A 27122-nucleotide genomic window follows, 5' to 3' on the forward strand; every position below is an offset into this window, starting at 1 on the left:
GTTACTAAATACATTTTTTTTACTTAGATACAAATTGAAAAAATAATCATATTTATTTAACAATTTAATTACGTTTTTTGCCGATGTTTACTGACACAATCATATTCAACTGGTGTTGTGCATTTGTAAATTCATCAGTTATCTGACACTCTCAGAGAAGAATGCTCTGAAATCAGAGTAGATAGACAAACGCACCCTAAATATTTGTAGCGAACTTTAAAATAATTCACTGTGGGGATTGAACTTGATCATAATAAACAAATTGTGTTAATTTACACAGCTTTCTAGGGCAGACCGCAGTGCTCTTGGCACTGGTAGGCTGCTGCGCACTAGCAGAACTCGTGACTTCATGCTCCAGACCTGACACCGGCGGCCTGGAACTAATAGGCAAATATCCACACTTGTAAACCATTTCGAATTGTATATATAGATAAATAGAATATATACTGTACATACATATATATATATATAACCCTCGACGTTCTAGCCCGAAGTCCTGCGCTTATAAACACAGGGTCATTACACTACATTGCTTCTTTCTTTGGTGTAGATATTGGACGATCTTTTTCCTGCTACGTTTTATGGTCGGCCACCCAATTAAAATCATGGGAATAGTCATGGTTGTCCAGCAAACTGATGTTATGTTAGTAGCTACTAATGTAGAAACTGTGATACAGATTTGGTTTTAGCTTTATTGCCCACGACACTCCACAATGACACAAGCGGAGAGAGAGCAAGAAAACGGCAAAGAGAAAGAAAAGGAAAAGGAGCGAGAGAAGGAGAAAGAGAAAGAAAAGGAACAGCGTGGTATCAAAAGACCAATCGCACCACCGGTTATCCCAGAGCCTCTTCAAGAAGTAAGTTGCAAAGCAGCGTTAAAAGGGCCAAGGATTGATATGAAATTCAAATACGAACATATTAAATAATTAGTTTGCACAAAGACTGCTATCTATGGCAGCTACACATGGGCTAATGTTAGCTAGCTAGCAGCTTGCCGACTCAACGATTTACGAAGGCGCTACTAGCTGGCGGACTGGAACTCCAACGTCACATATTTTAAATAAAAAAACTGAACTCAGAACCCAAAGCCCACAATTACACACTACAATGTCAAGGTTACTCTGTCTTGTAGTCCTCGTACTGTTTGCGTCCTTGTTTGTGAATACATATTGTGACCTTACATCTCCCTTCACAGCAAATTCAGAGCAACTTTATCGTTGTGTTACACCCTGGATCGAAAACGTTGAGAATTGGTAGAGCAACCGACACACTCCCTGCGACTGTCCCGCACGTCATAGCCCGCAGACATAAACAAACGTGCCAGCCCCGATATGAGGATGGATGGCTGGTGAGAGAAGGCCTGAATGTGAGTCAAAAATTAGCAACATATGAGGTCAATTTCACGCCATATGTATTGAATTGAAAATAGAATAAATAGTGAACATGAAAAATAATGTTGAGAATGTTAACATAATGTAGCGACCCGCACAGACAGCTGTGTGTTATGTGTTTACATTTACATTTAAGTCATTTAGCAGACGCTCTTAGGCTATTAGTTGGTTGTGTTGTACTTACCAGTACCCAGTGTTCGCAGGGTCCGACATGCCAATCAACCTGCTCTCTGTCAATCACGGGAATGCCTGGAATGTTCTGATGCTGGGCTTCCTGCAGAGTTACCTGGAGGGGGGTTGGGCAGGGGGATGGAGCATTGGAAGTTAAGACCAGGTTTAGCTATTGTTCTTCCTCTTACGTCTGTTCTTCACAGGAGAAGGTCACAGCTGGTTTGTAGGGTATCTTTCATTTATTTGGCGTGGGCTACGGCCAAACAGTAGCCTGTGTAAAGTTGAGTCAATAAACCGTGAATAAACCGTCAATTCGTTAACTCAATCCTCTGTCTGGGGAATCACCAATATAACCCTGTTACATCTGGACAATTGTTCCTTTTATGATCTAGTCTGGTCATTACAATATTTTCAAGGACAGGTGAAATGGATGTTGAAATCAAAATCAAACAATCGAAAGCAAAATGTATAGAATTGTAAACAAAATACATCCAAATCAAACCTAAAAACGTCATCATTTTAAAGCGAGAGCAAAACTGACAATTATTAAAGGAAAATATTTGAAAACGAATGCAAAAATCGTTTTCGGTTCAACTTTCCCAGCAACCAATCCTATTGAATAGATTTTGCCGACGCTCTTGCCTGCATGTACTACCTTTTCGTTACGCTACTTGTATCTTTGCTTTTGATGTCTGTTGCTTTGCTGTCACTGCCAGTCTTTTCGATTGCGAGTTTTGGCATTATTCTTCCGTGAAGGGCGGGGAATAGAGGGAGGAGGAGACAATGAGTTTCCATTGGTCCGCTAGATTTGGAGTGACGGTTCATCTTAACCCAATCAATGATTTGATGTGTCACTGGCTCTGACCTTTCTAACTACTTAGGTAAACGTATGGATTAACTGTTGCACAACGTTCAGAGCAGGTGTTGGTAACTGGTTCGCCATGTTCGGAACATACGGGCACGCGTCTTTCTTTTTCCCAGCGCAGTTCAGCCAAAACCACGACCCGTTATTCAGAGAGACGTTTTACAAGGCTTTGAGCGCTCTCCAAGTCCGGAAGTGAATATCGCGTAGCGCGAAATTTCAGTCACTGATTAATAACGTTTGCCCTTGTATTTCAACATTGCAAAATATAATAACATAATGTCCCTGAAGCTCAAAGACAGATTCAATGGCTGTAGCATAGCGTATTCGACTGAATGATTAGCTAATAAATAGCGAAATTATGAATAATAAGCATATGCTTTTACCTGATAATAGACTACTAATGTTAATATAACAACTTCATAAACCAACCTAGTAACGTTAAGTCGCCTAGGTAAACTTAGTTGACCTTCAATTGAAGTAATTCGGCAGAGTTCTGAGACACTTTTACAAGTCATTGTAACTCAAATTTATAAATTGGTAAATGTTACCAAACATGATGATAATAGTAGGTCTGCTTTACTGTATGAAGCTAATTGTTAAATTACACTTTCCATCTCTGTGCGGATCTCCTGTGAGTGAGACAACGCTAGCTAGCCAATGGGAGCGTAGTAGAACGCCACTCTGAATAACGGGGCGTGTTTTTGGCTTAACTGCATTGGGAAAAAGAGATGCTGCGGGCACGTGGGGAAGATTTGGCGCGTAGTGTTGACGTCAGACCGTCTACTTAGACAGGTTTAAAAAAAAATGTTTTTATTTTTTTTCTTTTTTTCTTTCTATTACCAATCTTAGGTGCCAAGATGGCGACTTGAACAGATGCTTTTTCTACAGAGCTCCGTACCAAACCTCAGAAAGATTGTGAAAAAAACAAAAGAAGATTACAGTCATTACTATTTTTGTTTGTTCAAGATATAAGACCTTTCCTGTGACTGGAATGATAATTGGATCATTTATTTTGGCATGTCCATGCAAAGTCGTGACAAAAAAAGAAAGGAAGGAGTTAGCTGCCATAACTACGCCTGGCCTATGGATAATATCATGCTTTCGAATGCTGTTGAAGATGAAGAATTCCCCTCTACCGGTTACTCTGTGCAAACTTCCACCCTCCAAAAAACCCAACATGAACTCTGACATCGTGTCTACCCTCTCCTTACTCATCAACTCCAGGTGTGACGCCATTGAGAAAATGGTAGGCGCGAACACCATGGTTATCGAAGGCTTGCAAACTTCAGTCTTTTTCATGTGGTGAAATCAAGGATGTGAATTTAATTTAATTTTACCTTTATTTAACCAGGCAAGTCAGTTAAGAACACATTCTTATTTTCAATGACGGCCTGGGAACAGTGGGTTAACTGCCTGTTCAGGGGCAGAACGACAGATTTGTACCATGTCAGCTCGGGGGTTTGAACTCGCAACCTTCCGGTTACTAGTCCAACGCTCTAACCACTAGGCTACGCTGCCGCCCCAGCGTAGCCTAGTGGTTAAAAAAGTTGAAAAAATGTGGAAAGGGTGGAAAAGAATAACAATGTCTACCATAGACGTCTCACTGATGTGGAACAATACACAAGAAAATGGAACCTGAGACTCTACAGCTTGCCAGAGGTGGAGAATGAAGATGTGCGAGGAGAGGCTATCCGTATCTGCCAAGAAGTTTTGACTGCGGAGAAGAACAAAGTTGGTGATACGATCGACGTTGTGCAGCGCCTCGGTAAGAAGCAACAGCAAAACGATTCAAGACCTAGGGGTATCATCCTATTCACTACCAGATTCCACAGGGATGCTGTCTGGAAAGCTGCTAGGAAGAACGCCTTCCTTCAGAGCCATGGTCTGCGTTTCACCGAGCATCTCAGCCCGGAAGACATAAAAAAAGAAGGAACAAGTTGTGGCCAACGATCAAGATAGCACGAAATGAGGGTAAGGCTGCCTACTTTGTCGGAGGACGAGGCTTCATCAACGGTTCAGAAATCCATATTCCTCCCTAAAATCTCAGAAGGAACAGGTTGATGGTTTCAGCCATGGTATTCTAATTTTCTTTATGTTGTTTACCTAACAAGCATCAGGTGACTATTTTTCAGGAATACTCAGGTATTTCAATTTATTAGTTTATTCTTGTATGACCAGAATACCTATTTTGTTTACAAACTTCAGAAGAAGATTGAAAACAGTATTTATTTTGTATGTATACAGCAACTAAGATACTGTTTTAAAGGGCATACAGGTCTGCTCTGACTTTACACGGTTATTGCTCTATTTAGTTATTAATACTTATTTCCAAAAAAAGGTCTTAGGAATGTTTATGTAAAACATTTTTTATTCAATTATTTTATGATCTGTTTTCATATGTACTTAAAATAGTAGCTACCCTTTTATTTAAATTATTATTTGTTTTATTTCTCAGAATAGTTCCTGATTACACTAAAGAGGGTTTTTAGTCTCTCTTACTACAAGAACACTTGGTTTGGTCTTGAACATAATTTCTAGTTGAGTTGAATTTCAACGGCAGATAACGTCTAGCTCAAAGGTTATGGAATAAGCTATTTTCACTTTAAATTGACTTAAATGGTGCAGATCTCGGTTCCTTATCATTTAAGTTCACTGCTCCTACGTCTTTGACTCATCCTACTACAGTTAATACTTTTATATAATCTTTGTTGTTTTGTCTTTGTCTATAGTATCTCTTAATGCTAGGGGGTTACGAAACAATGTGAAGTGCAAGGCCTTATTTTTATTTGCTAAACAATTTCGAACAGATTTTTGCTTTTTTTTCAAGAGTCCCACTCAATTTTGGCTGATGCCAACTTCTGGAGGTCACAGTGGGGCAACGATATTTGGCTCTCCCATGGATCTGAACGCTCCGCCGGTATCACTACAATGAAAAATACCTTTGGTGGTAATATTCTACACTCGGAATGTGACCCCTTTGGTCACTTTATTTGTCTTGTGATCAGTTACAATGACATTACGCTCATTACTGTACACTTCTACGGGTACAACACCAAACATGAGAATGATGAGTTGCTTGAATCTATAGAGAAACATATACTTCATTGGTTATCTAAATTTCCCAATTCATTATTATTGATAGGAGGGGACTTTAACATTACAATAGATAATTCAACTGATAGATGGCCCCCAGGTAGACCAACCAATCAGAATTTGGGTTAATACTTTATGGAAAAGTTTGATCTTACTGATATATGGAGAGAGAGGTTTCCGGCCGAAAGATCATTCACTTGGAGTAACAAAGCAGGTTCCAGACAATCCAGAATATATTTTTGGCTTATATCCAAATGTATTGATAGTGAGTGTGTTACTACAAATATTTGTACTACTCCCCTCACAGACCATAGGGCTATTTTACATTTATATCAAAATATTTACCCCTGATACGAACCTTGGTAGAGCATCCTACTGGAATCTGAATAGCTCATTATTAAATAATGATATAGTTCAATTTGAGGTTAAAGATCTGCTCTCACACTTTTGGGAAAGGGCTTGTGAAGAAAAATCTTATTGCAAGAACTGGGAGCTCTTTAAATTTGAGGTGTCCAAATACCTTAGAAAATATGGTAGTAATCTTGCTAAGACCAGAAGAGCTGAGGAGGAAAAGGTGATCATTAAGATAACTTCCCTTTCTCAGAGGTCCCCAGCTGACCTCTTGGGGGAGGAGAAGATGGAACTAATTGAGTTACAAAATAAACTGAATAATATACACTGTTCAAAAAAATAAAGGGAACACTAAAATAATCCATGAGGGTTCTCCTCCCAGACCTGGACTAAAGCATCCGCCAACTCCTGGACAGTCTGTGGTGCAACGTGGCGTTGGTGGATGGAGCGAGACATGATGTCCCAGATGTGCTCAATTGGATTCAGGTCTGGGGAACGGGCGGGCCAGTCCATAGCATCAATGCCTTCCTCTTGCAGGAACTGCTGACACACATGAGGTCTAGCATTGTCTTGCATTAGGAGGAACCCAGGGCCAACCGCACCAGCATATGGTCTCACAAGGGGTCTGAGGATCTCATCTCGGTACCTAATGGCAGTCAGGCTACCTCTGGCGAGCACATGGAGGACTGTGCGCCCCCCCCAAAGAAATGCCACCCCACACCATGACTGACCCACCGCCAAACCGGTCATGCTGGAGGATGTTGCAGGCAGCAGAACGTTCTCCACGGCTTCTCCAGACGCTGTCACGTGCTCAGTGTGAACCTGCTTTCATCTGTGAAGAGCACAGTGGCGAATTTGCCAATCTTGATGTTCTCTGGGAAATTTGTGGCCTGCTGGAGGTAATTTTGCAGGGCTCTGGCAGTGCTCCTCCTGCTCCTCCTTGCACAAAGGCGGAGGTAGCGGTCCCGCTGCTGGGTTGTTGCCCTCTTATGGCCACTTCCACGTCTTCTGATGTACTGGCCTGTCTCCTGGTAGTGCCTCCATGCTCTGGACACTACGCTGACAGACACAGCAAACCTTCTTGCCACAGCTCGCATTGATGTGCTATCCTGGATGAGCTGCACTACCTGAGCCACTTGTGTGGGTTGTAGACTCCGTCTCATGCTACCACTAGAGTGAAAGCACCGCCAGCATTCAAAAGTGACTAAAACATCAGCCAGGAAGCATAGGAATTGAGAAGTGGTCTGTGGTCACCACCTGCAGAACCACTCCTTTATTGGGGGTGTCTTGCTAATTGCCTATAATTTCCACCTGTTGTCTATTCCATTTGCACAACAGCATGTGAAATGTATTGTCAATCAGTGTTGCTTCCTAAGTGGACAGTTTGATTTCAAAGAAGTGTGATTGACTTGGATTTACATTGTGTTGTTTAAGTGTTCCCTTTATTTTTTTGAGCAGTGTATATAAATTAAAAGCAGAAGGAGCCTTTATTAGATCTAGGAAAAAATGGATTGAGGAGGGAGAACAGAATTCATCCTATTTCTTTAGACTTGAGAAATTTCACTCTAAAAATAACACTATCCATAAGTTAAACATTGATGGTGTTATTACAGATGACCAAAAATTAATCGCTAAATACTGTAGCAATTTTTACAGAAAATTGTATAGCTCTACGTACTGCCAGGAATCCACAGATATGTTTTTTTTTAACTCACTGAATAATGTTCACTCTATCAGTGATATAGAATCTAAACAGTGTGATGAACCCATCAAAGTTGAAGAGATTATCGAGTCTATCAAACATCTAAAGAACAATAAATCACCAGGTATTGATGGAATTTTACAAATTTTCCGAATTTTACAAATTATTTTCTGAACAAGTCGCTCCCTTCCTATTTGAAGTCTTTTTAGAGAGTACTAAAAACAATGTTCTCCCTCCTACAATGAGTCAGGGGTTAATAACACTGATACCTAAGCCTAAAAAAGAAGTGCTGCTCATCGATAACTGCCGTCCAATTTGTCTTCTTAAATAATGACTATAAGATATTAGCCTTACTACTTGCAAAAATAATTAAAGAAGTCCTGGATGCAATCATTGATGAAACACAGTCTGGCTTCACGAGGAACAGACATTTCTAACAATATCAGACATGTTAGACATACTTGACTACTCAGACCTAATAACTGAGGATAGCTTCATATTATTTTTAGATTTTTATAAAGCATTTGACACAGTAGAGCATCAGTTTCTCTTCCACTCCCTTGAGAGACTTGGCTTTGGGGATTTTTTCTGTAAGGCTATTAAGTCTCTCTATGGAAACAGCTCTATCAAATTGAAATATGGCACCTCGCCTAGGTTTGAGTTAGGACAACCTTGCCCAATTCCTCTCTATCTCTCCGTACCCGTTTTTATTAATCATCCAACTTCTTGCAAATTCTTTAAATAATAGTCCTGTACAAGGTATTTCCATATCTGGTAAAGAAATTATTATAAGCCAGCTGGCTGACGATACTACACTTTTTCTGAAAGACGCTAACCAAATTCCCATATCGATCAATGTGATGCAATCCTTTTCCAAAGCGTCTGGTCTATATCTTAACATTAATACATGTGAACTCATGGCTGTCAAAGATTGTGTGACACCTTCATATTATGGTATTCAAGTAAAAGAAGAACTTACATATTTAGGCAGAACCATTACAAAGGATCAGACGTCTAGAGGCTTACTAAATTTTAACCCTCTTATTAAAAAACCCCAGAAGAAACTAAATCAATGGCTACAGAGGGACTTATCTTTAAAAGGTAGAGTCCTAATAACCAAGGCTGAAGGTATCTCTAGACTAACATATGGTGCTCTATCTTTATATCTTGACAGTAAAATAAGCAAGGAGATAGACCAGATGCTTTTCAACTTTCTTTGGAGAAACCGTACCCATTACATTATGAAAACTGTTGTAATGAACACTGAGAATGGTGGACTGAATTTTCTGGACTTTACTACTTTAAATAATACTTTTAAGATCAATTGGATAAAACAATTCATAAGAAGACCCACTTCTATCTGGAATTTTATTCCTCATCATGTCTTCTCTACTTTTGGTGGCCTTAACTTCATGTTGTTTTGCAATTATAATATTGACAAAGTTCCAGTGAAACTTTCTGCTTTTCATCGGCAGGTTTTCTTGTCATGGTCCTTAATTTATAAACACAATTCTTCTCCACACAGATATTATATATGGAATAATCGGCATATATTGTATAAAAATAACTCTTTGTTTTTAGAATATTGGTTCCGAAATAATATCCTATTGGTGAGCCAACTGGTAAATGCAGAGGGTCTTTTACTCAGTTATAAAGTATTCTTATCACTTTACAAGGTCCCTGTAACACCTAAAGATTTTGCAATTGTTTTAGATGCCATTCCCTCAGGTTATGCCATTCCCTCTATGTTATTCAGGAACATGTCAAGACCTGACCCTCAGCCTACCTTCTATTGACTCTGTTGACTCATCAGTAGGAAAGATTTGTTTCTCTTTTGGTCCATTCAACAACAGAGCGATACGATCCTTGTTTCAGCAGGATGTTGTATCTATACCTTATGCCTTATTGGAATGGATTTATTGATAATATCTGCTGGAGAAAAGTGTGAATGTTGCCACACACATACCTACTTGTTAACAAAAGTAAGGAAGTTTCCTTTAAAATTATTCATAAATATTGTCCGGCCAACCACTATATGAAGAAGTTTAAGGAAAACATCAACTCAAATTGCTCCTTTTGTAATGACCACCCAGAAACAGTGTTGCATCGTTTTTGGCATTGTATGCACGTAAGAGACATCAGTAGGTTTATAATTGAACACATTTATGAAGATTTTACACTATTGTGGAGAAATGCACTGTTTGGATTCTTTACATACAATAGAAATAAGCTGAAACATTTTTATGTAATTAATTTAATTATTCTTTTGGACAAATTTCATATACACAAATGTACATTTACAAATAGAAAACCACATTTTCATACTCTACAAAAATAAATTGAACTGTATTTTAAGACTGTTAAATGCTCTACTAACAAAAAAAGCTGTTAGAATTGTAAGTATATGCATGTCCCTTAAGGTCCTTGTGTAATTGTAATGTGATATTGTACCCCCTAGCTCGATTGTCCATCGTTTGTAATCTATGTATGCTTGTTTTCCCTCATGTGCTTTATGTATTGATTTGTTGTTAATAAAAACGTATTTAAAATTTTATTTTATTTTTTCTGTTGCCTACTTATCATATTCATTGATTTGATTAAGACGAACCGTCACTCCAAAACTAGCGGACCAACGGAGACTCATTGTCTACTCCTCCCTCTATACCCCACCCTTCACGGAAAAATAATGCCAAAACTCGCAATCGAAAAGACTGGCAGTGACAGCAAAGCAACAGACATCAAAAGCAAAGATACAAGTAGCGTAACGAAAAGGTAGTACATGCAGGCAAGAGCGTCGGCAAAATCTATTCAATAGGATTGGTTGCTGGGAAAGTTGAACCGAAAACAATTTTTACAATCGTTTTCAAATATTTAAAAAGAAAATTTGTCATAGTTTTGCTCTCGCTTTAAAATGATTTGCTTACAAGTTTTTGGGTTTTGCTTTTGATGTCTTATTTTTGGTTTACAATTCTATACATTTGGCTTTCAAATGTTTGGTTTTTGATTTCAACATCATTATCTCACCTGTCCTCAAAAATATGTTTACATTCTCAACTTTATTTTTCATGTTCACAATTTATTTGATTTTGAATTCAATACATATGGTGTGAAATTGACCCCCTACCAACACACACATACACACTGTCACCCTTATAATCCTCCAATGTGTACTCTCTCTCAACAAAGAAACCAGAGAGTAATGAACAGAGGCAGAATGGTCTCAAAATGGTTGACCAGGCGATCTGGTCAAAGAAGATGTCCAATGGCGTACGGAGGACGCCAGTGTCTGCTGAACAGGTGTGTGTAGTTGTATGTGCAGGGCTCTACGTATCTTTACCTATGTAGCTGGTGTGTATGTCTGCTCTGCAGCACAATCAGGTGACCACATGTCTCTGATTGTGCGGGACAGTCCCAGATTTTGTTCTACAAACAATCATGTCCTGCATTTTATCAATAAATTCAAACACCATTCATTTACAAAAAATATGTAGATTTGTTCAGTATTTCAGTCTGACATTACAACCTGTCTCTTATAGTCACTGCGCTGTTTCTGCGTCACCAAATTTGGCTCATGGCAAAAAAGTAGGATAAGTGTGCTTCAATTAGCTTGTTCGGTGTAGTGCTGCCAGAACGTTGCTCCGACACTTTTCACAATGGTTCTCGTTTAGTAAAGTTAGACCAAAGCTAAATCAATGCCTTGGAATTTCCATACAGATTAATTAGTGTTCTACATAACCCCAAAAAATAGCATAGTGTAACATTGTTACACCAAAACACCACCGTAGTCATTTATTTTTAGGATGGTTAGCAGAATATTCACATTGTTTTTCTTATGCGGCCAAAACTCAACACGAGGCAGAAATGGCTTGGATTGAAAAAAAATACAGGAAGGTGGAGTAGTTTAACACTATATGCTGTAATTTACAACAAAGTAATGGTAGAAGTTCAATGCATATTCCCAATAAACTCACTGAGGTCAAATGTTTGGCATGCAGATGCAGGTTGAATGTTTCACAGGTAAAACCTGAAGAATTATCATCATTCACGATTGACTGTAGTGATGGCCTATTTTGAAAGTATGTATGCCTAACTGGGAATTAAAAATATAACATTTTTTTGAGATGATATGTGTGGGCAAAAATTGCAATTGGAGGATGTATATTCTGTAATGCTATTCAATAAGCAACATATGTCGGTACAAACTTTGCGCATTTATGAAATTTTGTATTCATGTAGGCTATACTGTCCTGCCAAAATCCTGTTTTCTCGCATTTGGGTATTTTAAATGTGGTCACCCTATCGGCAGCTCGTCAACGACGGATTGATAGTCTGTCTGGGTGTGTTGTCTTGCAGGCCAGGTCTTATAACAGACTGATTCGACCAGCAGGTCTGGACACTAGCTCCAGGATGAAGTGGACCACCACAGCACACCATCCAGAGCACCTGGTGGGAGAGGAGGTGAGGGAGTACAGTACATCTGGACACAATACATGCATGTTAAAGAGCAGGTTACTTTTCAAAATAGTTTTTAGTATATAAGTCCTTTGTCGATTTTGTCAATCATTGATTTCTCCCTCCTCTCTCGCTTTGTTTTCTCTCCCCTCTGTCCTAATGGCAGGCATTGTATGTAAACCCCACTGACTGTTACAACGTGCACTGGCCCATCAGCAGGGGGCAGCTCAACGTACACGGCGGTGCAGGGGGTTCTCTGACTGCTGTCCTAGCCGATCTGGAGGCCATCTGGAGCCACGTCATCCAGAAACAACTGGAAATCCCCCTAAAAGACCTCAAGGTACAGGACAGACAATTGGCTCACTTCACACGACAGTGCCTGAATATTACCAGTCAAAAGTTTGGACACACCTACTCATTGAAGGGCTTTTCTTTATTTTGATTTTCTGCATTGTAGAATAACAGTGACGACATCAAAACTATGAAATAACACATATGGAATCATGTAGTAACACCATAAAAATGTTACACAAATCAAAATATATGTTTTATATTTGAGATTCTTCAAAGTAGCCACCCTTTGCCTTGCTGACAGCTTTGTACACTCTTGGCATTCTCTCAACCAGCTTCACCTGGAATGATATTCCAACAGTCTTAAAGGAGTTCCAATATATGCTGAGCACTTGTTGGCTACTTTTCCTTCAATCTGTGGTCCAACTCAGCCCAAACCATCTCAATTGGGTTGAGGTCGGGTGATTGTGGAGGCCAGGTCATCTGACTTACCCCATCACTCTCCTTCATGGTCAAATAGGCCTTACACAGCCCAGAGGTGTGTTGGGTCATTTTTCTGTTGTAAAATAAATGATTGTGCCACTAAGCGCAAACCAGATTGGATGGCGTATCGCTGCAGAATGCTCTGGTAGCCATGCTGGTTAAGTGTGCCATGAATTCTAAATAAGTCACTGACAGTGTCACCAGCAAAGCACCATCACACCTCCTCCATGCTTCATGTTGGGAACCACAAATGCAGAGATCATCCGTTCACCTACTCTGCGTCTCACAAAGACACGCGCTGCTCGGAACCAAAAATCTCAAATTTGGTTTCATCAGGCCAAAGGACAGATTTCCACCAGTCTGATGTCCATTGCTCGTGTTTCTGGCCCAAGCAAGTCTCTTCTTATTATTGGTGTCCTTTAGTTGTGGATCCTTTGCCATAATTTGAGGCCTGATTCATGCAGTCTCCTCTGAACAGTTGATGTTGAGATGTCTGTTACTTGAACTCTGTGAAACAATTATTTGGGCTGCAATCTGAGACTGGTAACTCTAATGAACTTATCCTCTGCAGCAGAGGTAACTCTGGGTCTTCCTTTCATATGGCGTCCCTCATTTTTTTATTTAAAAAAACATTTATTTAACCAGGAAGGGCTGATCATCCTGGCCAAGATAGGCAGCACTAAGTCATTACACAATTTCAGACAGACAACAAGAAAAACTACAGGTAATCTTGGGCGGCAGCATAGCCTAGTGGTTAGAGCGTTAGTAACCGGAAGGTTGCGAGTTTAAACCCCCCGAGCTGACAAGGTACAAATCTGTCGTTAACCCACTGTTCCCAGGCCGTCATTGAAAATAAGAATATGTTCTTAACTGACTTGCCTGGTTAAATAAAGGTAAAAAAAAAAAAAAAATACCATATCATTCACAAGAGTATAACAAAATCATAAAACAGCAAATTAACAACAATCGGCCTCAAAATCCTTCAATAATGATTTAAAAACACCAAGCAGGACAAGTTCTTCCAGTTTAAAAGTATTTTGTAAGGTGTTCCAAGCCGTTGGCGCAGAGTACATAAAAGCCCTTTTACCAAATTCCGTTCGGACATTTGGAACAGTTAGCAGGATAAAGTCCTGCGAATGAAGAGAGTACCCACCACATTTCTGCACAATAAAAATTCCCAAATATAATGGTAGGAACCCCAAAATGGCTTTGTAAATAAAAGTATACCAGAGTGAGCCTGCAATTGACTAGAGAAGGTCAGCCAAACCTGGTGTATAAAGTGCAGTGGTGCGTAAGGATTTTTGCAGTTTAAAATAAATCTCAATCCTCCATGGTAAAGGCTGTCAATTGATCTCAAACTCTGAGCGGAAGCATTCATATATAACATATGGCCATAGTTTAGTATAGGCATAAATGTAGCTGATACTAGCCTCCTTCTGGCTTCAAAAGAAAAACGCCTTATTCCTAAAATAAAATCCCAGCTTCAGTTATTTTTTTTGTTGTAAGTTGTTGAATATGCAATTTAAAAGAAGCCTTCATCAATTAAAATTCCAAGATGATAAAATTTCAATCTCATTGCATGAGTAGGTAGTAATAGGTGAAAGGTTCAGAGGTCTATTTCTGGCTTTAGAAAACTCAATTAGTTTTGTCCGTATTGAGGATAAGCTTCAATTGAACAGTATAAAAAGCAGTTTGCAACTTCTGTAAATCTTTTGTGAAAGACTAAGAACAACAAATTACAGTATCATCAGCATAATGGAGTAGTTGCGCATTTTGCAAATGTTTGTCTAAATTATTTATATTAATAGTGAATAAGAGGGGACCAAGTACAGAGCTGTACTCATCCCCACCTTTCTTAACTTGATCCGTGCGATACACATTGTAACCATTTATACAAATATCCTTATCATGAGAGCCAGTTTCATCATAGCGCTTGATGGTTTTTGCGGCTGCGCTTGAAGAAACTTTCAAAGTTATTGACATTTTCCGGATTGACTGACCTTCATGTCTTAAAGTAATGATGGAATGTTGTTTCTCTTTGCTCATTTGAGCTGTTCTTGCCATAAATAGGGCAATCTTCTGTATACCACCCCTACCTTGTCACAACAAAACTGATTGGCTCAAATGCATTAAGAATGAAAGAAATTCCACAAATGAACTTTTAACAAGGCACACCTGTTAATTAAAATCATTCCAGGTGACTACCTCATGAAGCTGGTTGAGAGGAAGCCAAAAGTGTGCAAAGCTGTCATCAAGGCAAAGGGTTGCTACTTTGAAGAATCTCAAATATAAATATATTTTGATTTGGTTACTACATGATTCCATATGTGTTATTTCATAGATTTGATGTCTTCACTATTATTCTACAATGTAGAAAATAGTAAAAATTAAGAAAAACCCTTGAATGAGTAGGTGTGTCCAAACTTTTGACTGGTACTGTATATATATTTTTTTACCTGACTAAACCTAACAAATCATAACATGTAGCAGAGACAATGTTGTTGTCAGTTTTTTATTTTGTACTCTGATCTAATCTTTTGTTTGTTGGGTTGGCAGTATTACAGATGTATCCTTTTAGTCCCTGACATCTATAACAGGCATCACATCAAGGAACTGGTCAACATGCTGCTGCTCAACATGGGCTTTTCAGGTACAATACACACTAAATGGCTACACGGACTACCTGAGTTGACCCTTGTATTATTCATGTTTTTTTGTTGTTGCACTGTCTATGCACACTTACAGGGCCCTTCACACATACACTCACTTCCATCATTTGCTCACACAATAATATGCACATACATTTATACTGACTTTACACTCACCCACTCATTCAATCATCATATACACTGCTGTTTATCATATCCTGATACCTAGTCACCTTTACCTTATACATATTTACTTTTGGGCTTTGTTTTACCCACATACTCATATCCGTAAGTTGACATTTAATAGTCGGATCGGATGATACTCGTGATCTGAAAAAAATGAAGTGTTAAGTAGATGTTGGCAATGTACCTCCCTGCACGTTCTCACTGCAAAAAAAGCTGTAGATTAGGAGCAGCGGGCAGAGAGGTGTGTCTGTGTGTCCTCAACTTGCAACAGGCAGCCACGTTTGCTGTTACTCAGTCAGAATGCGCATCAGTGTTTCATTTTTTCTCTCCATACCCTTGCCTGCTTGTTAGATATTGTGCACATTGATGGCTTTATAGCAAATGTCCTTGCAATGTGATTTATCATAGTAGTAGCAAGGCAGCAGCAATCTGAATGATCAGACCAAAAACATCCAAGGAAAATTGATCTGGTGAATTGATGAACTGAGTGGATGGAGAAATACAGCTTCACTCTTATCCAACCAGAGCAGCAGGATCAAAGTACAGCCCGCCCTTCTCTTTAAAGACAGCCAGTGGAGTTATTTAGACCATGTAGAACCTCTCACATTACTGACTGACATGAGAAAGATGCGTGCTGTCACCAGAAAATATAGATTTTTTCCCCATCACGTATCATTACAAAAAATACTTGGACCGTAATTTTATCCAGAAATTTGCCCATATCTGTTAGGATACTCGTTTTGTCTGGCTACTCGGCACACCCCTAGTAAATATGGTACTGGAACTGATCCTGTATATATAGCTCGTTTGCTTGCTTTTTTTGTAATTTTTATTTCTATTTCTTGTGTTTGTGTTCTACATTGTTATTGATTACTGCGTTGTTGGGTTTAGAGCTGGCCAGAAATGCATTTAGCTGTACTTGTGTATGTGACTTTGAAACTTGATTTTCGCTCCTTGGTCTGCAGCGATCGTAGTCCACCAGGAGTCTGTGTGTGCTACCTTCGGCAGTGGCCTGAGCAGTGCCTGTGTGGTGGACGTGGGCGACCAGAAGACCAGTCTGTGTTGTGTGGAGGACGGGGTGTCTCACCGCAACTCCAGGTGGGTATATTGCATCATGCATCTCATATGTATATATTGTACTCTATACTATGCCACTGTATCTTAGTCCAATGCCGCTCTGTTACGCACGCCTCTATGAAGAGGGAACGCAACACCCTGCTACAACTAAACTCTCCGTGAAGTGAAGAAGGTATGGACTGTAGGTGCGAGTAAGGATGACAACAGACAGAATGTGGTACCGTTTACAAGGACTTTATTCCTTTACACGGTAATATGGGGAAAAGGGGCTGGTCCGAACCAAAGCAAAGAAAGTAAATCTTAAAGCCCCCCCCTCTCCCATCTTACCTGCCTACCCACTACTTACCTAATTTAGCACCACCTGGTGCCCTAACCAAAATACAAGGGGATGGTCCGCCCAGGTCTTACCTAGTGTCCTAGACAGCGAATATGCTACGGGTATATGTATGCCCGCGGGCCTCTTGCATAAGCACTCCCTAAGCCCATTCCCCCCCTGGGAACAAATGAAACAGAATATTAAACAATTTCACAAACAAACTAAGAAACAAAGGACATCAAATAAGCTCTATCTGAGCAACAAACTCACAAAACATACCAACTCTCAGCAATGACCTCCCAGCAAATTTATAGCAAATCTACCTCCAGCAAAAAATCTCTAGCAAATCTACCTCCAGCAAAAATATCTCTAGCAAAATCTCTTCAATGACCTCCCAGCAAATCTCTCTACTGAACAGAACACTGGCTTTTATATAGCTTCAGAATGAATGTGTAACTGGAGACAGCTGCGTCTTGACGAGGGGGCGGGGTCAGCTCTCCAATTAGCCATGGAGTCGACCAATCAGCTGCTTGAGGGATTTCAGGAAGCCATTTCCTGAAATAAACACATGCAAATACACAAACTACAACACATAAACTGGGGAACGTAACACGCCCACCACAAAAATTGCAAACCTAGTTTTGCAATAACAAAAACCAACGCATCCCCAGTTAGTAAACCCGTGATAGAGCGTCAGCAACTACATTCGCCGAGCCCTTCACATAAGCGATCTGTACATTATGTTAGTAGGAACTGGTTACCTGACCTGGTTTTCGGCAATGGACCTACACAATCAATTATCACTCTTTCAAACGGTTCCCCACCAGAGGAATCGGGCAGAGTGGCGCTCGAGGAACTGTTTGATTCACTTTCCCAGTGAGTTGACATGTTTTACAAAATTGGACCACGTCAGACTTCAAACCTGGCCAGAAGAAATGACGAAGGACCCGGTTATAAGTCTTTGTGATCCCCAAGTGTCCAGACCACGCCTGGTCATGGGCGAGTGACAGCACCTGCTGTCGGAACGGTGTAGGAACAACCACTTGACACACTTCACTCCAGTCATTAACGGTGTCATGAGCTGCCCATTTACGCATCAAAACTCCTGCTTCCATAAAGTAGGCGGTCTCTCTAGTTTTAGCTTCCTCAATGGAACTTACCGAAGCAAAACACTTGCGAAGACGGGTCTTCTTTTTGACATTCAATCACCTTCTCGGGGGTGACAGACAAAAGAATGTCATGTAATTGGGGCGCGATTTCGTTTTCCCCTGCCTTAGTTTTTACGGGGGTAAAAACTGTCGGCATTGCAGAAGGCATACTCGGTGCATTGTCTTCTACTTCAACGTTCTCAAAAATAGAACTAGCCAAATCCACCACATCTCCTAGGTTGCGAGATTGTGCCCTCGTTAACACACAAGCAGGAAAAACATGTGGAAATTCTTGAACCAATTTCTCATCTGTAGTTCTGATTTCTGGGTTGTCTACTACCTCTAACACAGGAGTGACATTACCACCAGCAATATCATTCCCTAGTAGCAATTTGACTCCTGATACTGGCAGTGTAGACACTACACCAACACGGAAACGTCCTGATACCAAGTCTGACACTAAGTGGACCCAGTGTAATGGTACAGGTACTGTTTTTGTCTCTATCCCCTGTAATATGACATGCAAGCCACAATAGGTTGCAGGAGACCAGGGTAAAGCATCAGTAACGATTACTGACTGCACCGCCCCGGTGTCTCGTAGGATTTGGATAGGCTTTTGATCAGCTTGTTCTCCTGTTAAGGAAACACAACCAGCAGAGATAAACGGAGCATAGACAGGATCCGGTTTCTCAAACGCTGAATCAATAACTCGATCCAATGGACGAGCCAAAGACTTGACTAAACCCAAACTTTTCATTTTTGGGAACGGTGACTGGGACTGTTGCGGTTTATTTTTCAAAACTGGGCAGTCCGCAATCATGTGACCCTTTTGGTGACAGTAAAAACATTCACGGATTTCATGAAAAGGCTTAGGGTTGTTAGAGGAAAAGCGACCTGAACGCGGAACTGATGACGTAATCGTCCGGCCTTCAAAACGTGGTGCATCAAAGACAGTCTTGTGTGTCAAAGCGTACTCATCTGCCAACACTGCTGCTTGGGCCAATGTCGCCACTTTCTGTTCATTTAAATGAACTACAATTCTATCTGGGAGGTTGCTTTTAAAGTCCTCCAACAGCATCAACTCTCGAATATCAGCAAAGGTGTTAGCTTTGCTGGCTGAACACCAGCGACTAAACAGAGACTCTTTGTCCCTTGCAAATTCAACAAATGTACGGTGAGATGTTTTTTTGTGGTTCCTGAAGCGCTGCCTATAAGCTTCAGGCACCAACTCATAAGCCCGCAACACAGTAGTTTTAACTGTATTGTAGTGTAAACTGTCTTCCAGGGAGAGAGCAGCTACTACTTCCTGGGCTTTCCCAGACAATTTACATTGTAACAGGAGTGGCCAAACCTCGAGTGGCCAATGCAGCGCAGCAGCCACACGCTCAAATGCAGAGAAATAAGAATCAACTTCCGACTCTCGGAATGGAGGGACTAAAGCTATGTTTTTACTCACATCGAAGTGGGCTTGATGATGAGCAGCTTGTGGAGTCTCACTGGAGGCAGCGTCTAGCTCCAGTTGTCGGATCCTCACCTCCTTGTCAGCTTCTATTTTCCTAATTTCAAATTCAAAATTAATCTGTCTCTCTTTATCTTTTTGCTCCATTTCTAACCGAGCCAGCCTCACCTTCAGCCTAGCAGTCCCATCTGAACGACCCGAAGCAGAAGATAAAGGATCGAATCGGGGCAATGTAAAAGAGGTACGAGGAATCCCTTCCTCCGCCCTGTCCTCCGACTTGGCATCAGAAGGTCTACCCGTCTCCTCTCCTTGCAATGAGAGAATCCGTTCTCTCACTAAACCCTCCCTGACTAGCACCAAAAGCTCAGCCTTTAGGACTTTCTCAGGGACAACAAATCCATAATGGTCAGCTATAGCTATAAGGTCTACTTTACGAAACCTACCCAAACAATCAATAGAGGGCGCTTCAAAAAACTTGGAGATGGCTGATGCAGCCATCTTATATACAATGCAGTCTCCTGAACACACTAACTAAACAAGTCATCCAAACTCACAACCTACCATCACACCTCAATCACTAACCACAGAGAGCTCAGAGCAGCAGGGTCCGGTGGGTTTAATGGAAAAATCCCGGATGAGCCCCCATTATGTTACGCACGCTTCTATACATATGTATATATATTCTTAATACATTCCTTACTTTGATTTACGTGTATTTTGCTTATATGTTGTGAAACTGTTAGATATTACTGCACTGTCGGAGCTGGAAGCACAAGCATTTCGCTACACCCGCAATTACATCTGCTAAACACGTGTATGTGACCAATAAAATTGAATTAATTGCAAAGTCCCTCTTTGCCATGCAAATGAACTGAATCCCCCAAAAACATGTCCACTGCATTTCAGCCCTGCCACAAAAGGACCAGCTAACATCATGTCAGTGATTCTCTCGTTAGCACAGGTGTGAGTGTTGAGGAGGACAAGGCTGGAGATCTCTCTGTCATGCTGATTGAGTTTGAATAACAGACTAAAAGCTTCAAAAGGAGGGTGGTGCTTGGAATCATTGTTCTTCCTCTGTCAACCATGGTTACCTGCAAGGAAACACGTGCCGTCATCATTGCTTTGCACAAAAAGGGCTTCACAGGCAAGGATATTGCTGCCAGTAAGATTTCACCTAAATCAACCATTTATCGGATCATCTCATCAAGAACTTCAAGGAGAGCGGTTCAATTGTTGTGAAGAAGGCTTCAGGGCGCCCAAGAAAGTCCAGCAAGGTCCAGGACCGTCTCCTAAATTTGATTCAGCTGCGGGATCGGGGCACCACCAGTACAGAGCTTGCTCAGGAATGGCAGCAGGCAGGTGTGAGTGCATCTGCACACACAGTGAGGTGAAGACTTTTGGAGAATGGCCTGGTGTCAAGAAGGGCAGCAAAGAAGCCACTTCTCTCCAGGCAAAACATCAGGGACAGACTGATATTCTGCAAAAGGTACAGGGATTGGACTGCTGAGGACTGGGATAAAGTCATTTTTCTGATGAATCCCCTTTCTGATTGTTTGAGGCATCTGGAAAAAAGATTGTCCGGAGAAGACAAGGTGAGCGCTTCCATCAGTTCTGTCATGCCAACAGGAAAAAGCATCCTGAGACCATTCATGTGTGGGGTTGCTTCTCAGCCAAGGTAGTGGGCTCACTCACAATTTTGCCTAAGAACACAGCCATGAATAAAGAATGGTACCAACATATCCTCCGAGAGCAACTTCTCCCAACCATCCATCCAGGAACAGTTTGGTGACGAACAATTCCTTTTCCAGCATGATGGAGCACCTTGGCAAAAGTGATAACTAAGTGGCTCTGGGAACAAAACATCGATATTTTGGGTCCATGGCCAGGAAACTCCCCAGACCTTAATCCCATTGAGAACTTGTGGTCAATCCTCAAGAGGCGGTTCGACAAACAAAAACCCACAAATTCTGACAAACTCCAAGCATTGATTATTCAAGAATGGGCTGCCATCACATCAGGAATGTGGCCCAGAAGTTAATTGACAGCATGCCAGGGCGGATTGCAGAGGTCTTGAAAAAGGGGTCAACACTGCAAATATTGACTCTTTGCATCAACTTCATGTTATTGTCTATAAAAGCCTTTTGTCACTTATGGAATGCTTGTAATTATTACTTCAGTATTCCATAGTAACATCTGACAAAAATATCTAGACACTGAGGCAGCAGACTTTGTGAAAATGTATATTTGTGTTGTTCTCAAAACTTTTGGCCACGACTGTACATGTGTCTGTCCTTCTGCAGGCTGTGTCTGGCATACGGGGGCGCTGATGTCACCCGCTGTTTCTTCTGGCTCCTGCAGAGGGCAGGCTTCCCCTACAGGGAGTGTCAGCTCTCCAACAGGGTGGACTGCATCCTGCTGCAGCAGCTCAAAGAGACCTTCTGCCACCTTGACCAGGTACTTAAACATCAAAGTCATAAGGCATCAATCGGAAGAAAACAGCCTGAAATAGGGAGGAGCTTCTTTAACTTGTCCATTTTAAGAAACAGTTATTTTTACCAAATTTCTATCAACATGTTAAATGTGCAACCAGAGGTTAAAAAAATACCACCTCCACACACAGAGACGTGTACAAAGCTTTCCCTCGCCCTCCATTTGGCAAATCTGACCATAACTCTATCCTCCTGATTCCTGCTTACAAGAAAAAATGAAAGCAGGAAGCACCAGTGAATCAGTCTATAAAAAAGTGGTCAGATGAAGCAGATGCTAAACTACAGGACTGTTTTGCTAGCACAGACTGGAATATGTTCCGGGATTCTTCCAATGGCATTGAGGAGTACACCATATCAGTCCCTGGCTTTATCAATAAGTGCATCGAGGACATAGTTCCCACAGTGACTGTACTTACATACCCCAATCAGAAGCCATGGATTACAGGCAACATTCGCACTGAGCTAAAGGGTAGAGCTGTCACTTTCAAGGAGTGGGACTCTAACCCGGAAGCGTATAAGTTTATGCCCTCCGACGAACTATCAAACAGGCAAAGTGTCAATACAGGACTAAGATCGAGTCGTACGACACCGGCTCCGATGCTCGTTGGATGTGGCAGTGCTTGCAAACTATTACAGACTACAAAGGGAAGCACAGCCGAGAGCTGCCCAGTGACACGAACCTACCAGACAAGCTAAATAACTTATATGCTCGCTTCGAGGCAAGTAGCACTGAAACATGCATGAGACCATCAGCTGTTCTGGACAACTGTGTGATCACGCTCTCCGCAGCCGATGTGAGTTAGACCTTTAAACGGGTCAACATTCACAAGGCCGCAAGGCCAGACGGATTAACAGGACGTGTACTCCGAGCATGCACTGACCAACTGGCAAGTGTCTTCACTGACATTTTCAACCTGTCCCTGTCTGAGTCTGCAATACCAAAATGTTTCAAGCAGACCACCATTGTCCAAGAACAGTAAGGTAACCTGCCTAAATTACTACCGACCCGTAGCACTCACATCTCTAGCCAAGAAATGCTTTGAAAGGCTGGTCATGGCTCACATCAACACCATTATCCCAGAAACCCTAGACCCACTCCAGTTTGCATACCGCCCCAACAGATCCACAGATGATGCGATCTCTATTGTACTCCACACTGCCCTTTCCCACCTGGACAAAAGGAACACCTATGTGAGAATGCTATTCATTGACTAAAGCTCAGCGTTCAACACCATAGAGCCCTCAAAGCTCATCACTAAGCTAAGGACCCTGGGACTAAACTCCTCCCTCTTCAACTGGATCCTAGACTTCCTGATGCCAGGTAGTAAGTGGGTACCAGAGCGCCAAGTCTAGGCTAAAAAGGCTTCTAAACAGCTTCTACCCCCAAGCCATAAGACTCCCGAACAGCTAATCAAATGGCTACCCAGACTATCCCCCCCCTGCTACTACTCTCTGTTTATTTTCTAAAACTTAAACAAACCTACCTGCATGTACATATTATCTCTGTTACCTTGACACCGGTGCCCCTGCCCAATGACACATTGACTCTGTATCAGTGCACCCTGTATATAGCCGCGCTATTGTTATTTACTGCTGCTCTTTAATTACTTGTTTTTCTTATCGCTTATTTTTTAGGTATTTTTTTTAACTGCATCTTTGGTTAAGGGCTTGTACTTAAGCATCTCACTGTAAGGTCTACACCTTTTGTATTCGGTGCATGTGACATTCAAATCTGATTTAGTTTCTTCTATGTTGTGCTCTAATAACTAAGTCCCTGGTGCACCTTTCAATGTAAGGACTCTCCAACCCTGGTCTTGAAGTGCAAACTGTATGGTTATGGCTTTTATTTCAAGACATCACAACATGCCAGTTTCACATGGCCAACTAATGAATCATGGTCTTCCGTCTGGGCTATAAGGCCGTAGCTGAAATAAGGTGCGTTACTGAAGAACGGGGCATAGGAATAAAAGGTGATACCCCTTTTCTACATGCTCAGCTCTTTCCTTTTTTTCTCCAGGACATCTCTGGGCTTCAAGACCACGAGTTCCGCACCCGTTTCCCAGAGTCCCCTGCACTTCTTTACCAGGTTCGACTTGGGGATGAGAAACTGCAGGTATGTATACACACCCAGTCAGGGAAGGGCTGTCAGTGGTAAAGTGGATGATTTGTGGTTTTGAAGCCCAATTTTGATATTGAAGATGACTATAATAAATATGACATAATAAATGCTGTCACAATGTATCGTTTGTGTACCTCAGGCTCCTATGGCCCTGTTCTACCCCACCACGTTTGGAATAGTGGGCCAGAAGATGACCTCCTTGCAGCACAGATCTCAGGGTGACCCAGAGGACCCACATGACGAACACTACCTACTGGGAACCCAGAGCAAGCAGGACCAGGTAGTCTAGGAACACCTGACTCGATCCTATTAGAACTATCTGATTGGCTGATACTTCCTCTCTCTGTTTCCACCTCTCCCTTCCTCCTCTCTCCATCTCATCCTCCCTCTCCCATTATTATGCTCAGTCCTCTAAAGCCTCAGCGGAGCGTAAATCCCTTCCCAAGCCGCCTGGGTTCGAGGGGGAGTTGAGCAGCCAGGGTGGGGACCCCTCAGAACGTGGAGGTGGTGCCCATGGCCAGGATGTGGAGCTGGGACACTCCCAGAACGACTGCCTGATGGGAGGAGCAGAGATGGAGGAGCCTCCCTCAGCACTCCTCTCCAGGAAGACTGCCATGACCCAGTTTGAGGGCAAAGCGCTAGGCTTGGACAAAGCCATCCTACACAGCATCGATTGTTGTGGTAAGCAAAATACCCTGCTTCAAAACTCTGTCCTATAATACAGTATCTTGTTTTATTCTACCATAAACATGAGGTAACATACAGTAAAGAATAAACATAAGATATAGATAAAACATTATTGGACATGATATTCATTATTCTGTTATGAAGTGAGGGTAAATTGTGAATTCTAAGCAGTGGTTTCCAATGTTGGGTTTTGTGTGTATGTTGTTTGTGCCCAGCATCTGACGAGACCAAGAGGAAGATGTACAGCTCCATCCTGGTGGTGGGGGGAGGCCTGCTGTTTCACAGGGCTCAGGAGTTCCTGCAGCACCGCATCCTCAACAAGATGCCCCCCTCCTTCCGCAGGGTGGTGGAGAGCGTGGAGGTCATCACACGACCCAAGGTACACTAGCTTCTACGTACACTGGCTTTACAGTGGACTAACATGGTCTTGAGGCATGCAGAAGACCAGGTGTATTATATCTAGTCTAACACAGTGGGTATAAAATGCAATCTTGCAGGAGTTTGTGTGTCGCTCCAAGCAGAGGTGTTTTAATGGCTGTGTTTTCCAGGACATGGACCCTCGCCTGATCTCGTGGAAGGGGGGAGCGGTGCTGGCCTGCCTGGACACCACCCAGGAGATGTGGATCCACCAGAGGGAGTGGCAGCGCTTTGGTGTGCGCATGCTGAGGGAGAGGGCTGCGTTTGTCTGGTGAACCACCCCAGACTACATCCCACTGAAACAAGGGAGCACAGAGGGAGAAGCCCATTAATTTAGACAGTAAAACACTGGCACAGGTACTACTCACAGAGAAAGACTGTCGGACACACAATATAAGGCAAATACTTAACCTGGGCACTGTCCCTCGTAGGCTTCAAACATCTCTCTCTTACTACCTTATATTGTGTAGTGTAACGTGTACTGCATGTCTTTCTGACAGTTTAACTGGTGCCTGTGTGGTAGATAGTTTAAATAGCTGTTTTGTTCACAGTTTCTTTCTTCTGGCATTGTGGATGTTAAATTTGATTAAAAACGTACTTATTTCTTGAAGGACTTACTGTTTTGCCATTTCTTATAGACCTTATGTAGGTTGGAATAAATTTGATTTGAGGCATATTATGAACGTGGGAGGTCCGTGGGGTGACGCACATTTGGCCTAGCGTCGTCCGGGTTAGGAAGGGTTTGGCCGGTAGGGATATCCTTGTCTCATCGCGCACTAGTGACTCCTGTGGCGGGCTAGGCGCAGTGCACGCTGACCAGGTCGCTAGGTGTACGGTGTTTCCTCCGACACATTTGTGCGGCTGGCTTCCGGGTTGGATGCGCGCTGTGTTAAGAAGCATTGCGGCTTGGTTGGGTTGTGTATCGGAGGACGCATGACTTTCAACCTTCGTCTCTCCCGAGCCCGTACGGGAGTTGTAGCGATGAGACAAGACGGTAACTACTAACAATTGGATTCCTATTAACAGTAACTGAATGGCCCACTCTCCCGATCGCCACAGATAATTCAGAAAGGTAACAGAGTCGGTGGACTTACGTGGATTCATGGACGCACAGAACTTCTGGATGAGATGGAGTTAAGGAAGAGAAAGCAGCGAGATCAGGCGATGGCAATTTCCTCCTTTTATGGAGTTGAGATCTGTCTGACATTTCCACCTGACCTAATTAAAGCGCCCCTGGCCCAGCTGAGTAAATGGCAATGAATTAAGGATTATTCCACCAACTCCATGGGCCTTTTCTACAAAGACCTTAAGTGTTATTACATACAACCGGGAAGAAATATTGGCTATCAGAGAGACGTCAACTTACCAGCACTACGACCAGGAATACGACTTTCCCAAAGCAGATCCTTTGTCTGCACCTCCCAGGGCATTTGAACTGATTCCAGAGTCCAACCCAAAACAACGCCGCCGGAGATCAGGGCAAGAGTTGCTTTCCAAAGAGATATCCGGGATTGTAACATACTATGTCTCAAGGAAACATGGCTAGCTGGGAACATGCTGTCGGAGTCCAAACAAGCAACGGGATTTTCAGTGCATTGCGCCAACAGGAATAAACATCTCTCTTGTATGAAGAAGGGCGGGGGTGTATGTTTCATGATTAAAGACTCATGGTGTAATTGTAACAACATACAGGAATTCAAGTCCTTTTGTTCACCTTCCTCACAATCAAATGCCGACCGTATTACCTCCCAAGAGAACTCGTCTCGGTTATCGTCAC

General features: G+C 41.9%; 1 protein-coding gene across 2 annotated transcripts; it reads left to right on the forward strand.

Annotated features, from left to right (window-relative positions):
* The first annotated feature begins 409 nt into the window (after positions 1 to 409).
* On the forward strand, positions 410 to 25955 carry actr8 (actin related protein 8). Of its 2 annotated transcripts, none has more exons than XM_046365314.1 (13): positions 410 to 857; positions 1196 to 1366; positions 10760 to 10870; positions 11927 to 12031; positions 12192 to 12365; positions 15356 to 15449; positions 16599 to 16731; positions 21934 to 22087; positions 24140 to 24235; positions 24381 to 24524; positions 24649 to 24922; positions 25144 to 25307; positions 25477 to 25955. In XM_046365314.1, the coding sequence occupies exons 1-13, from the start codon at positions 714 to 716 to the stop codon at positions 25618 to 25620; spliced, it is 1908 nt and encodes a 635-aa protein (XP_046221270.1). In that variant the 5' UTR covers positions 410 to 713; the 3' UTR covers positions 25621 to 25955. The 2 variants fall into 2 exon arrangements, with proteins under 2 accessions (XP_046221270.1, XP_046221271.1); XM_046365315.1 differs by having other exon boundaries at positions 418 to 857; positions 24381 to 24521.
* The last annotated feature ends 1167 nt before the right edge of the window (positions 25956 to 27122 follow it).

Source organism: Oncorhynchus gorbuscha, linkage group LG10 (genome assembly GCF_021184085.1).
Source record: "Oncorhynchus gorbuscha isolate QuinsamMale2020 ecotype Even-year linkage group LG10, OgorEven_v1.0, whole genome shotgun sequence".
Classification (NCBI taxonomy): domain Eukaryota; kingdom Metazoa; phylum Chordata; class Actinopteri; order Salmoniformes; family Salmonidae; genus Oncorhynchus; species Oncorhynchus gorbuscha.